Genomic DNA, 15550 nt, shown 5'->3' on the forward strand with positions numbered 1-15550 from the left:
GGATGGAGCTTATGTACTGCAAGCAGATGAGCTGGAACAGTGGTAGGCAGAGTTACCAGTGGTGCCTATTAGTCAGGCAAAGTCTGATGTTGCAATGTCTGAGGTTGAAGAGTCTGATCTAATTTCAGGAAATGACTTAGAAAACTGACAAGTTAACAATTGTTTCCAGAATAAAAATACCCAGATGTTGCACAAGTTTCACACTTATGAACTTGTCGGTTTTCAGTATCATTTATTCAGATTCTATCGGACACAGCAACATCTTGGGAGTATGATGCTGGGAGTTCTCCAGAACTTGTCTAACCTATTGGCAGGACCTACTTTCAAAATTGGGTTTTTTTCACTGGTGACTCAACCTAACACTCTTTCACTTCGTTCGCTTGCGGTACATCATCTCCGCGAGTTGACCTCACTTTCAGTATGACTGATGAACCGAACACATCGACTCAAGGCTGAGTGACTGATTACCTCAAACTCCTCCTCCTCTTCCATCGAAATGTTACCGGAATTAAGAAACTCAAACGTTGCACAAGTTTCTCATTTATCAATACCGCAAGATTATGATATACACGACGTCGGTATTATATTCCATTGATATGTGTCCTCTGTATATCTTCAGTAGTGTGCATATTAATCTGAACAACGATGATATATTACATTTATTTGGAAAATTATTCTTTACTTGAAAAATACAAGGCATTGATATGACAAATACTTTATTTATTAAGAGATATGATTACCTTTTGCTTTTACGAGCATTGCTAAATGGTTTGGAATAGAATTAACCAATGTTGAACACATTTTAGTAAGTTCTTCGTCATGGTGAAAGATCCTAATAACAGCAGCAATTAGCTTCTCCATAGCTGAATAGTCCTGTTTCGCGATCATGCGTTTGAATATTGCCCCAAAATTCTCAATTGGGTTGAGGTCGGGAGAGTTTCCAGGCCAATTTAAAACGCTTAGCCCACTCTCTTCATCAGTAAAGTGTCTTTCCACAACGGGAAGCAAATGAGTTGCCAGGAGTGTCTTGTATGTCTCACTTTTCTTTGTTCCCTCAACAACAACAAGCTGTCCTGGGTATTTAGCATTAAAACTACCCCAAGACATTCCTAGGTGGGTATTTTGGCTCTTGCTGAATGAGTCCATTTTGAAGAGGTTTTCCTTTGCTCCATCGCACTACCACTGATCTATACCCAAGTACTTCAAAATGTGGCTCATTTGAAAATATAACTTTTCTTCATTCGTCTGTCATCTATGCTTTATGATCAAGTGCCCTTCGCAACAGTTTTGACTTCATTTCAACAATCGATAATTGTTTCTTTACCTGCTTTCTGGCAGTTCTGCTACCTTCAGGGAGCCATATGTCTCTACAGAGCTTTGCTTTTTTTCTTGGGATCCTTCACACTATTATTTAAGATAGCCTTGTCATTGTGAGGTATATTCTCTTGCGTTGTATTCCACATCTTCCTTGAAGCAGTGCTCCTCAGAGCTAATGTTTTCTAAGAGTTTCAATACTTGCACGCTTCCTAGGTGTAACACCCATCATGAGTTTCAGCAGTAATCATGAAAAGAAGGGAAGAATTTGACGAAATCACATTCACTCATAGAACTCTCAAGAATAGTTATACAGAACAACACCTGTTGAAGGACTGGCGAGAGTCGCACAGTAACACCACAGCTGGATGGTTACCAGAAGTCAGTGGTAAACTCTTCCGAAAAGAAAAGAACCCAAACTACATTAATTAAGCCAGAGACTAAGACACGAGATAATCACAAAATTCACTATTGTCCCAATTAATCTGCACATTACTGTATCTTCAAATGAAAGATTTTTGATATATGGGGCCAACTTTGTCATCTTTCTATTTATGTTTTCTAGTTCATTTTTCCACTCTGCAATATGGAGACCAGAATTATGTAGGACTTCCATTATTTATAATTCTTGAAATGAAGCTAAAAATTTATTTGCTTTAATACGAACATTTATGTATTGTTGCTTTGTCTTTAGATTACTGCTAACCAGAACACCTAAAACTTCTTCGCATCCAGAATGACTGAGATCTAAATTATATAGTGGTTAACAGATAGGTTGCAGAGAGTTTGCATCAATGTGGAGAAATCAGAGTGGGAGCGCATCATGAGTGGTGTTCCACAGGGCTTAGTACTGGGCCCTTTGTTGTTCACAATTTATATAAATGACATTGATGAGGGAATAAATAGTGATATAAACAAGTTTGCTGGTGACACCAAATTAGGTCACCTAACTCATTCTAATGAGAACATTAGACCACTCCAGAAGATCTGAATAGACTGTTGCAGTGGTCGGAGAAGTGGCAGATGCAGTTTAATATAGAAAATGCAAAGTTTTAAACATTGGACAAGAAAATAACCATGCCACATATAAACCAAATAATGTGGATCTTAATATTACTGACTGCAAAAAGGATTTGGGAGTTCTGGTTAGCAATAATCTAAAACCAAGACAACAGTGCATGAGAGTTCGCAATAAAGCGAGCAGAATCCTTGGCTACATATCAAAGAGCATAAATAATAAGAGTCCTCAGGTTGTTCTTCAACTCTATATATCCCTGGTTAGGCCTCATTTAGATTATACTGCACAGTTCTAGTCACTGTATTACAGAATAGATTTAAACGCACTGGAAAACGATCAAATGAGGATGACGAAGTTGACCTGATGTATCAGATATCTTCCCTATGAGGACAGACTGAGAGCCCTGAATCTGTATTCTCTACAGAGCGTAGAATTAGAGGGAGATGTGATTGAGGTGTATAAATGAAAAACATGAATAAATAAAGGAAATGTAAATAGTGTACTAAAAATATCTAGCCTAGACAGGACTCGCAGCAATGGTATTAAGTTGGAAAAATTCAGATTCAGGATGGATATAGGAAAGCACTGGTTTGGTAATAGAGTTGTGGATGAGTGGAACAAACTCCCGAGTACCGTCATAGAAGCTAAGACGTTGTGTGGTTTTAAAAATAGGTTGGATAAATACATTAACGGGTGTGAGTGGGTGTGAGTTGGACCTGACTAGCTTGTGCTAATAGGTCTAATATCCCATGGTCTCTCCATAAGTGGATGTGACCTGACTTGACGTGACTAGGTGGGTCACTGGTTGAAGCTGGGAGGTGACTTGGACCTGCCTCACATGGGCCAGTAGGCCTGCTGAAGTGTTCCTCTTTTCTTATGTTCTCATGTTCTTAAATGCCTTGGCAGTTGTGTTTTCCCCATATTAAATTTTTGTTTGCCACTTCTCCGACCGGATCTTGTTTTAGCGATCTAGAGTTTCTATAAGAATTTATCTGACGGTCTATTTTAGTGTCATCGAAAAATCTGCTATATTGTTGCTTTTTCTGTCATCTATGTGCTGACACCTTTGGAATGCCGCTTGTGACTCATTCTCTCTTTGATTTCTCCCCATTTATGTAAATTCTGTTGCCTATTGGTCAATCTTTTCTCGATCCATGAGAAAATTTCCTCTCCTATTCTGTGTCTTCCTTTCTTCAACATTTTCCAGTGTGGAACTCTGTCAAAGGCATTCTTGAAGTCATATGCACTGTATGGATTTCATTATCGTCATTAACCTTCTCATATATCTTAATGAAAGAAAAGTTTGTTAATACATAATGCAAGAATGTCACTTTGTAAAACCGTGTTAAAATTCACTGATCATTATGTCTTTGAAGGTGGCTTCGAAATGCTTCTGCACATTAAAGGTTTAGCTAGAATTTCAAATATGTCAGAAAACGCCTCTAACCTCAATCCCATGGAAATTTGAAAAAAAAATAATATAATGCGGAACAGTTCGAAAATTTCAGCCCAACACACTACATTAGACAGAAAACAACAGAACCCAAATGAGGCAACTAAAGACTTTATGAATGCAGTGATCTGGTGGAAAGACTAGCCAATGGTTTTCTAAGTTCCTCCTTACAATCCTTCATAATTCTTGAAATCTGTCTATGTGTGTTCTGAGAACTCTGTCACTACTGACTCTTGAACTTCCATAACTTATTTTCGTGCTGGCCTATGTTATTACCGATTTCTTGAAATTAGCTAGAACCTTCCTGAAGTTCTGTGATATCTACGTCTGAGTCGATTATCCTACCTATCTTTGTATCATCAGCGAATTTGCTTATATCACTAGTAATTCCCTCGTCAAGGACTTCTCAAAGATCACACTCAGATTTAGCCCCATTTATGCACACTCTCTGCCATGACTCGATCCATGATAGCACTTTTCCCTCAATGCCATGAGCTGCAACTTTCTTTAACAGTCTCTTATGTGGTACTCTATCAATAGCCTTACTACAATCAAAATAAACAATATCGAATTCTTTATCATGATCAACGGCCTCAAAAGCTTAACTGATGAACGTTAGTAAATTAGTTAGGCAAGAACGGCCCCTCGTGAATCATTGTTGAGTGACATTAATCAAATTATGCTTATCGAAATGGTTTCTTATACTATCAGCTATAACTGACTCTAGTAATTTGCCTACAATTGAGGTCAGGTTTATTGGGCGGTAATCCGACGGTAACGACTTTTCCCCTGATTTAAAAATATGAATTGCATTAGGCATCTTCCACATATCAGACACTACACCTGTTTGAAGAGATATATTAAAAATATTAGTAAATGGGTCACAAAGTTCCATTTTGCACTCCTTAAGAACCCTTGAAAAAAGCTCGTCAAGGGCCTGGGATATCTTTTATTTCTGTCGGTCTACTTGTTGCATAACCATTTCTCTAGTAACTGTGATATTACATAATTTATCTTCTTCGGGCCCACTATAAAACCTAATTATTGGGATATTATTGGTGTCTCCCTGAGTGAAAACCGAGTGAAAATAATTATTTAAAATATAGCACATTTCATTCTCCTTGTTGGTAAGATGCCAAGAATTATTTTCTTATCTCTCATTTTTGTACTATACACCTGGAAAAAACCTTTTGGGTTAGTTTTCGAATCCCAAGCAAGTTTAATTTCGTAGTCCCGTTTAGTTTTCCATATCCACTTTATAACGGCTCTCTTAATGTCAATATACAGATTCATAGGATGACCCTCACCTCTTTTGATGCGCCTATTATTCATCAATTTTGGGTCATTTCTATTCAGTCTAATTTCTTTATACGGGACAAATGTTCTTTGTGCAGCATGTATAGTGTTTTAGAAAGCTGTCATATTGATAGCTCTCTTCGTTACCACAGTCCGCAGATGATAAGTGTTCTCTAAACCCATTGTAATCTGCTAAGCGAAAATCTGGGACCGTTACTTAGTTATTCCTACTATCATACTTCCATTCAATATTCAAGAAACAATCCTGAACTACCTCTAAGAAGTAGGTAGATTCTAAATTCCCAGTCAGAGTATTCCAATCACTCTGACTAAAGTTAAAGTCCCCTAGAATTACTAAGTTTTCATGCCTTGTGGCCTTAACAATTTCCTCCCAAAGTAGTCTCCCCTGGTCCCTATCTAAGTTTGGGGACGGTATGTCACGCCTCAAATTAATTTTTCTTGCCGCTCTGAAAATTCTACCCAAACAGATTCAGTATGTGTTTCATATTTTATACTGTTTTTATGCATCAATTTAAACGATCTCGGACATAGAGTGCCACCCCACCCCGCTTTCCGATACTTTCGTCTACTTGGAACAATTTAAAACCCTGAATGTAACATTCAGCAGGCATGTCCTGATTTTTCATAATAAACCATGTCTCAGTTAATGCAAAAACATCAACGTTACCTGCAGTTGAAACTAATCTCAATTTGCTCATCATATTTCTTGCATTACGACTATTAGTATAATTTATATTTAAAAAACCTCAATCTCTTTATTCTTCCTGCTGATTTCTGTTCCTCCACTGTACCTGTTACTTTCCCTGTCACCTAGTGCCACTGCCTTTCCAATATTCACCAATAATTCTACCTCATTCTGCCTATAACTCGTTTCCTTAAAACTCACACTATCGCTACACTGAGAATTCATTGATTTCCCACAAAAACACATACCACTATATATTTCTAGCTTAAGACCTAACAGCTCCCTCCACTGAGGTGGCCAGTGCTCCCACCCCATCCCTGACATACATATCATTTCTGCCATAAAAGAGGTCCCAGTTGTCTGTGAATGTTACTGAATTTTTCTTAGAGTGTTTATCCAGCCAGCAATTAACACCAACTGCAACAGTTTAAATTAACTCTGACTTACACCACCACTCCACCTGATCAGTGTCGAATAAATTATAGCCTTGTAAGTGGGATTCACAAGATATGTCCTGATTTTTCAGGCTGAAATATTTCTCAATTAATAAAATAATATTTATATTTCCTACACACGCAATTATTCCTAGCTCATCTACTGTCTCTATTGTTGCTTGCTGACCAGTTTCTACAGTTTAACAGAAAGTAAATAATGATCACAAAGGTAATGTGTTAGGTAAAAGAACACTTGTACAACATATGCGACGCCGTTATAAACAATATATGGAGACAGAGGATATATATAGGCACCACGTGAGGTGAAAGAGCATAAGCACTGCAGTAGGCTTACTGGTTCATGTAAGTAGTAGCAGTAGTAGGAGTAGTAGAAGAAGTAGAGTAAGTGAAGGAAACTCTAGGTTGCTACGTGATGGCAGGTTTGTTATTTCGAGTAGAATTCTTGTTAATACATCAGAAGGTATTAGGACGAATATCTTCGGAGGTATTAGCCAGAACTCTAGTCAGAACAATTAACCCAGCTATCACAAAGCAACTTCACTTACAGCACAACTGATACTTCTGCTGTAAGTAAGTAGTAGTTGTACACAAATAACACAGGAGGAGCTTACGACGACGTTTCGATCCGTCTTGGACCATTTACAAAGTCATAAGCTCCTCTCTTCTATATGTGAATTATTTGTGCATTGTTCCAGTCACGGAATTGTGCCTTTTTCTTCTTTAGTAGTAGTAGTAGTAGTAGTAACAGCAGCAGTAGCAGTAGTTGTAATAACAGTAGTAGCAGTAGTAGTAATAGCAGAAGTATCAGTTGTGCTGTAAGTGAAGTTGCTTTGTGATAGCTGGGTTAATTGTTCTGACTAGAGTTCTGGCTAATACCTCCGAAGATATTCGTCCTAATACCTTCTGATGTATTAACAAGAATTCTACTCGAAATAACAAACCTGCCATCACGTAGCAACCTAGAGTTTCCTTCACTTACTCTACTTCTTCTACTACTCCTACTACTGCTACTACTAGTACTAATACTACAACAACAGCAAAAACAACTAATATTATTACTACTAGTACTATATACTACTAATACTATATACTAGTAGTAGTACTACTACAACTACTACTAGTACTACTACTGCTACTAATATTAACATTACTACTACAATCACTACTACTACTACTACTTCCTACAACATAGACTACTACTATTTCCTACAACATAGACTACTACTACTTCCTACAACATAGACTATTACTATTTCCTATAACATAGACTACTACTACTTCCTACAACATAGACTACTACTACTTCCTACAACATAGACTACTACTACTTCCTATAACATAGACTACTACTACTTCCTACAACATAGACTACTACTACTTCCTGCAACATAATATTACTCAACCTGTTGACTATGTCTCACCTTTCTATTCCTGTTACAGAAGGCACGGTCCACTTATCTAATTTGTAAGTCGCCGGCAACGAGGATATCTTTACCTTTGTTAGTTAAGGAGTAAGTGGTACCTATATCGTCACTGATCAAAGAAGCATATTCGTCCTAGAGAACAGAAAAACGATTTCTTTTGCTGAAATCTACACATACAACCTTCATCAACTTGAAGTTTCTTCCATTACTGTAACCCCACTTCTCACTTGTTACTATTACCAACATCTTCCTCACTTCTGGTTACCTGTTTTCTTCTGCTAACCCGAACAGTCTCACACACATTGTTATACTTAATCCAAGCAAATTTTCAATTTCTTATTTATCTTCACGAGAAGTAGAACTTCCTCGTTTAACACATTGAGATTTGACACTAAAATACTATTACAGTTAGCAAGGTATCACAATAACACTTCACTATTTCCTCAAGACAGACAAAAATATCGCTGATCATACTGGAACCAAATTCTGGTTAGTCTAAGACAACACCTGAATGTGGGTGGAGAAGGTCATGTCTGACTCTGAGAAGTGGACCACAAGTCTCAGTCTATATTAAAGCACAAGTCTGAGTCTAAGTATTGGAGGACAAGTCTGAGTATGGGTAATGGTAGACAAATCTGTATAAATGGTTTAGGAAACCGACAAATTTATAAATGAGACACTTTTGTAACATTTGAATATCTTACTCTGGAAATGTTCTGCCAGCCAGTGGCTTCTTAAGTCCAATACAAAGAACGATGAATATGAAAATGGTACACAGTACCGACAAGTTGATAGGACACATATGTAACAGTTAGGTATCTTCATTCCAAAACGTTTAGCCTACACAGTAGGTTTCCTCAGAAGAGTACAGAGTAGTTTAGCAGAAGCAGTAGAGATGTGAATACGATGTAATCAGTCCATCACCTTTCAAGACGTAGATTTGATGTGGCTAATCCCTCAGCCTTGAGACGAGTTTTGCTTCATAGTCAGAAACATGAGAGGGGAGGTGCAAGTTATTTAGGAGGGATAAAAAAGGAAAATTGAAAAATTATGGAAAAAAATGTTTTCTTACAAAAGAATAGTACATAATTCTGGCAACATGTTGATGTAATCAGCTTGTTTCCATTATATTTCTAAGTATGTTTTTTCCAAACATGTAATTTTTTTATTCTTGTTGTCATCAAAAAGACATGATGGCATTTCGTGTTTTTATTCCACCAAAAATTGGAATTTTTATGATTGTTTCATTCTAAATACACTACATTACAACTTCTCCGAGGACTCCATTCAAGTGTAGGGAGTGATACCAGCTCAGTCACCCATGGGCTGTCAACACAATTTGAGGTTCGCAACATGCTGGAATGTTGCATGCTCTGACCATAAAGTTTTACAGAAAACATAATATATGTAAAACTCAGGAATAAGTTATTGTCATTATTTTTTCTTTTTTTTCTTCGAAAAGTCTTGATAGGAGTGTCATAATTTTTGCACAAGTTATTGAGTAATGATTGTTCTACTGCCATGCACAGGGGATGTGCTATATTTTTTACCACTGTGTTATTATTGATTTTATTTTCTCCCAAATAAGTCCTTAAAAAAAAAACATAAACTTCAACATCTTTTATTATGCAATCTATTGACATTTACGCTCAAACGATGTTGATATCAAGATGACGTATCCCTTATCTTTCATGTGATGTCAACTAGATCATTGTATGCCTTACCAGTTTTGTAGATAAAGGAGAGTTTTATGCCCTATAGAATAGGGCACTATTTACTTTTTTCTCTCTTTTAAGGCAAATAGTCACTAAGAACACAATATGTAGGCTTCAAATGCTGCCTAAATCACAGCAAAAATTTCATAGAAATTGGACCAAAAAAAAAAATTATGTCGTTCACACCTCCCTAAAGTTTAAACAGCGGTATGGAGATTTATATACTGTGGGAATATATAAGTTTCCATACTGACCACTTCAAAACTACGTCTTCAAGGGCGATGGACTGATTTCATCGTATTCACATCTCTACTACTTCTGCTAAACTATTCTGTGCTCGACTGAGGAAGCCTACTGTGTAGGCGAAACGTTTCGGAATAAAGATGCCTAACTGTTGCATACGTGTCTTACTCATCACAAAGAATGGTAGATGATGAAGATATGAGGTGATCAGAACACATCGACTCCAGGATGAGGGACTGGTTACCTTAATTAAACTCCTTCTTATCTTCACTGTTCTGTATATTGGACTGAACAAGCATCTAGCTGAAGAAACTTTTCCAGAATAAAGATACCCAGATGTTGCACAAGTGTCTCATTAAGTCTGAGGCTGGGTAGTACAGGACAAGTCAGACTAATTAATGGATGACAAGTCTGAGGACGGGAGAAAATGTAGGTACCAGGAAAATACGAAGGTGGCGTTGAGAGACTGAGATATATGTTGAGAGTATAAGACAGGAATGAGTGTAAGCAAGTCCTCTATATGATAAGTACGAGCGAGTGGAGGTGAGTGTATTCAGTAACAATGAAGGTAGGGGTGTGGTCAGTATGATACTGTTAAATGAATGTAGAGAGTATATGGTAACTCAGGCCATCAGGCCAGGACCATTCACAAAATCGACCACTCTGAAGGAATAGACTAGTCAAATACACTATCACCTCACCACAAGAGAGGATAGGGCCAAATACTCACATACATTATCCCAACAGTAGACAGAGATCATACAGTAACCTCACAACAAAAGCATAGGAAAGCAATATACACAAAATCAGCTCAATACGTGACAGATAACATTGCCGCAAATATTTCTGTTAAGTTCACCACTCACCGATGCTCATGGAGACCCTTCTGACGGCCAGGTTAGAGACCTTGCCAGCAGCGAGGAGCCTGTCAACAATGCTGCAATACACCAGGCTGAAGATCCACATAACCAGATAAGGAAGAGCAGACAACAGTCCATTCTGTGGGGTGAAAGCTGACACTCATGAGCTTGGCTACTTAAGGAAGGAGGTGGTACGCATTGATTACAAGAGGTAAACCAGAAACTGATTTCGTTAGCCAACCATATCTAGCCATGGATATTTAGCCCACCATGCAGGTGGAGACAAGCTATTTCATCTCATCCTCTAGGAACACTGGGCAAGAGAAAAATAAGATATATATATATATATATATATATATATATATATATATATATATATATATATATATATATATATATATATATATATATACGCAAACATTGATCTATGGCTGAAGGAGACTCGAACCTACGAACCTTGGAACAAGGTACGCAGTGCTTTACCAATCTACCCACACTGGACCAATACCTTGGAGTCCAGCTTGCACTAGACTTTGATCCAAGGCAGCCAGCTTTCAGGGAGAAGGCTTACAGCTTTTCATCTCATATCCTGCATGCATCAGCCTTACTAGAGATATTAACAATGCAAGGAACTCGCAAGAGCAGGCGAAATATCTGATCTATGGCTGAAGGAGACTCGAACCTACGAACCTTGGAACAAGGTACGCAGTGCTTTACCAATCTACCCACACTGGACCAATACCTTGGAGTCCAGCTTGCGCTAGACTTTGATCCAAGGCAGCCAGCTTTCAGGGAGAAGGCTTACAGCTTTTCATCTCATCTCCTGCATGCATCAGCCTTACTAGAGATATTAACAATGCAAGGAGTTCTCAAGAGCAGGCGAAATATACACAAACATTGCTGATGCATGCAGGGGATGAGTGGTGACGTGTACTTAGCTCTGTGAAGACCTGTTTGTGTGCTCTCTGTGAATCTCAACCAGGATGCCCTCTCTTGAGCAGCCTTACCAGCAGCTGAGAGAAGACCTCAGAGTTGCTAAGGTGGAGATACGGCGATTAACGGAGGAGAACAAGAGGATTCGTAGTAATCCTCCTGTTGTGAGTCCCCAGGTTAGGAGGGGAGCTTGATCAGTGGCCGGGCAACATGGAACCAAGCTGAGGATCAAGAAAACGGTTGGAGAGGCAGAAACAACGAGAAACCAGAAGACTACCGTGGAAACTTCCAACTCATTCTCGGTGCTACCTGACGAATGTGAGTGTTCTACTGGGAATGCCACAACGAGCACCAAGGAAGCATTGGCAGACGTGAGTGAGACATCCCTAGAAACCCCAACGAAGACCATCGAGAACGTCTTGACGAATTCCACAAGTGGTGTAATGCTACCTGACGAATGTGAGTCGACTACTCGGAGCATCACGACGGACGACGCTAAGGACGGTCAAAACATTGTTGTTGTTGGGGATAGCCAGATTAGGTACATGGATAGGGCATTCTGCTTGAAGGATAGGAGTAGGAGACAGAGAGTGTGTTTTCCTGGGGCTGGGATGGAGGATGTTGTTGGCCGTCTGGATGACATCATGAGAGGTAATGGGAGCAATCCTATTATCTGTCTCAGTGCTGGAGGCAACGATGTTGGCAGACGTAGGAGTGAGGACCTGATTAGCAGGTATAGGTCAGCAATAGAGATAATTAGGAGGAAGGGTGGGAAACCTGTCATATGTGGCATTTTGCCAAGGAGAGGAGTTGGAAATGAATGGTTGTCCAGAGCAATTGGTGTCAATTGCTGGCTGGACAAATACTGTAAGGAAAATGCGGTAACATTAATTGACAACAGGGACTTCTTCTATGGCAGAAATGACATGTATGCCAGGGATGGGGTTCACTTATCTAGGTGTGGGGTGGGAGCACTGGCTAACGCAGTGGAGGGAGCTGTTAGGTCTTTAAACTAGGAATAGTTAGTGGTATGGGTTTTGGCGGGAAAACTGTGAAGTCGCAGTGTAGTAATATGAGTACTAGGAGAACTAGTAATAGGCAAAATGAGGTGGATATTGGAAAGCCAGTGGCACTAATTGACAAGGACAGAAATAGGTTTAGTGGAATAACAGAAAGGAGCAGGAAGGGTAAAGAGAGAGGAGGGTCTTTAAATATTTATTACACAAATAGTCGCAGTGCTAGGAATAAGATGGACGAGTTGAGACTAGTTGCTAGTGCAGATAACATTGATGTATTTGTCATAACTGAGACGTGGTTTAATTCAAAAAGTCGGGACATGCCTGCAGAATGTCACATTCAGGGTTTTAAATTGATCCAAGTAGATAGAAGTGTCGGAAAGGCGGGTGGGGTGGCATTGTATGTCCGAGATCGATTGAACTGTTGCATAAAAACAGGTATTACGTCTGAAGTAACACATACAGAGTCTGTTTGGATAGAATTTTCAGAGGGGCATGAAAAATTAATTTTAGGTGTTATATACCGTCCCCCAAATTTAGATAGGGATCAGGGGAGACTACTATGGGAGGAAATTGTTAGGGCCACAAGGCACGATAATGTAGTAATTCTAGGAGACTTTAACTTTAGTCATATTGATTGGAATTTCTTGACTGGGAATTTAGAATCATACGACTTCTTAGAAGTAGTTCAGGATCGTTTTTTGAAGCAGTTTGTGACAGAACCTACAAGGGGTAATAACCTGCTTGACTTAGTTCTGGCAAACAATGAATCCCTTGTTAATAATTTAAAAGTTTCAGAGGAACTGGGTGCTAGCGACCACAAATCAATTACATTTAGCATTGAATGGAAGTATGATAGTAGGGATAACTCAGTAACGGTCCCAGATTTTCGCTTAGCAGATTACGATGGGCTTAGAGAACACTTATCATCTGTTGACTGGGGTAACGAAGAGAGCTATCAATATGACAGCTTTCTGAACACCATACATGCTGCTCAAAGAACGTTTATCCCTTATAAAGAAATTAGATAAAATACAAATGACCCAAAATGGATGAATAATAGGCTGAAATATCTACTAGAGCATAAGAAAGGAATTTATAGGCGTATCAAAAGAGGTTAGGGTCATCTTATGAATCAGTATATTGATATTAAGAGGGACATTAAAAAGGGGATAAGAAAAGCTAAAAGGGACTATGAAATTAAAGTTGCTAGGGATTCTAAAACTAACCCAAAAAGTTTTTTCCAGGTATATAGAACAAAAGTTAGAGATAAGATAGGTCCCCTTAAAAATAACTATGGGCATCTTACTGACAAAGAGAATGAAATGTGCTCGATTTTAAATAATTATTTTCTCTCGGTTTTTACACAGGAAGACACTAATAATATTCCCGTAATCAATTTTTATAGTGGGCCAGAAGATAAATTATGTAACATCACAGTCACTAGTGAAATGGTTGTGAAGCAGATAGACCGACTGAAGCAAAATAAGTCACCGGGTCCTGATGAGGTTTTTTCAAGGGTTCTTAAGGAATGCAAAATGGAGCTCTGTGAACCATTAACTAATATTTTTAATTTATCTCTTCAAACAGGTGTAGTGTCTGATAAGTGGAAGATGGCTAATGTAATTCCTATTTTTAAAACGGGACAAGTCGTTACCGTCAAATTACCGCCCAATAAGCCTGATTTCAATTGTAGGCAAATTACTAGAGTTAATTATAGCTGAGATTAAAAGAAGCCATCTCGATAAGCATAGCTTGATTAATGATACTCAGCATGGATTCACAAGAGGCCGGTCTAGTCTAACTAATTTATTAACTTTCTTCAGTAAAGCTTTTGAGGCTGTTGACCACGATAAAGAATTTGATATTGTTTACTTAGATTTTAGTAAGGCATTTGATAGAGTTCCGCACCAAAGACTGTTGAAGAAAGTAGCAGCTCATGGCATTGGGGGAAGGGTGCTCTCGTGGATCGAATCATGGCTCACAGACAGGAAGCAGAGAGTGTCCATAAATGGGGTTAAATCCGAGTGGGGATCAGTAACAAGTGGCGTTCCACAGGGATCAGTCTTGGGCCCGTTGTTGTTTATAATATATATCAATGATCTTGATGAAGGAATTGCTAGTGATATGAGTAAATTCGCCGATGACACGAAGATAGGTAGGATAATTGATTCAAACGTAGATGTTAGGGAACTTCAGGAGGATTTAGACAAACTCTACTCTTGGTCAGAAAAGTGGCAGATGCAGTTCAATGTAGATAAATGCAAGGTTCTGAAGCTCGGGAGTGTCCATAAGTGTCTATAAGTTAAATAATGTAGAACTTAGCCATACAGATGGCGAAAAGGACTTGGGGGTTATGGTAAGCAGCAACCTTTGTAGATGAATGGTTCAGAGAACCGACATGTTGATAAATTAGACACATGTGCAACTCTTGGGCATCTTTATTGAGGAAACGTTTCGCCACACAGTGGCTTCATCAGTCCATACAAAGGAGAATCTTGAAGAACAGGAGGAGAATGAGGTAATCAGTCCCTCAACCTTGAGTCGATGTGGTCAGTCCATCAATCTTGAATAGAATACGGCATACGTGCTGAGAAGGAGCTTATAAACCGTTGGCAGGAGAGGTGAAGCAGTCATAGGTCGTGTAACATTTGTTCAATGTTGAAGTAGGTTGTGCCCAAGAATTAGGCAAGCGAAGAATTCCCAACTATTAAGATCCCAAGAAGTTGCAGTGTCTGACAGGTTTGTAGATGAATGGTTCAGAGAACACGACCTATGACTGCTTCACCTCTCCTGCCAACGGTCTATAAGCTCCTTCTCAGCACGTATGCCGTATTCTATTCAAGATTGATGGACTGACCACATCGACTCAAGGTTGAGGGACTGATTACCTCATTCTCCTCCTGTTCTTCAAGATTCTCCTTTGTATGGTCTGATGAAGCCACTGTGTGGCGAAACGTTTCCTCAATAAAGATACCCAAGAGTTGCACATGTGTCTAATTTATCAAGCAGCAACCTTAAACCAAGACAGCAATGCCTAAGCGTACGTAATAAGGCAAATAGATTACTGGGATTTATATCAAGAAGTGTAAGCAACAGAAGTCCAGAGGTCATACT

The 15550-nt window shown here is 38.9% G+C and overlaps 1 protein-coding gene across 1 annotated transcript in view; it reads right to left on the reverse strand.

Annotated features, from left to right (window-relative positions):
* The window catches only part of LOC128691016 (putative inorganic phosphate cotransporter), a 46352-nt gene extending 35699 nt beyond the window's left edge, over positions 1-10653 (reverse strand). The window contains exon 1 of the mRNA XM_070089265.1: positions 10491-10653. Coding sequence (XP_069945366.1) covers positions 10491-10590 — 100 coding nt within the window. The 5' untranslated portion in view covers positions 10591-10653. The remainder of the gene's footprint in view (positions 1-10490) is intronic.
* Positions 10654-15550: the final 4897 nt, after the last annotated feature.

The sequence above is a fragment of the Cherax quadricarinatus genome, chromosome 27, assembly GCF_038502225.1.
Source record: "Cherax quadricarinatus isolate ZL_2023a chromosome 27, ASM3850222v1, whole genome shotgun sequence".
Classification (NCBI taxonomy): domain Eukaryota; kingdom Metazoa; phylum Arthropoda; class Malacostraca; order Decapoda; family Parastacidae; genus Cherax; species Cherax quadricarinatus.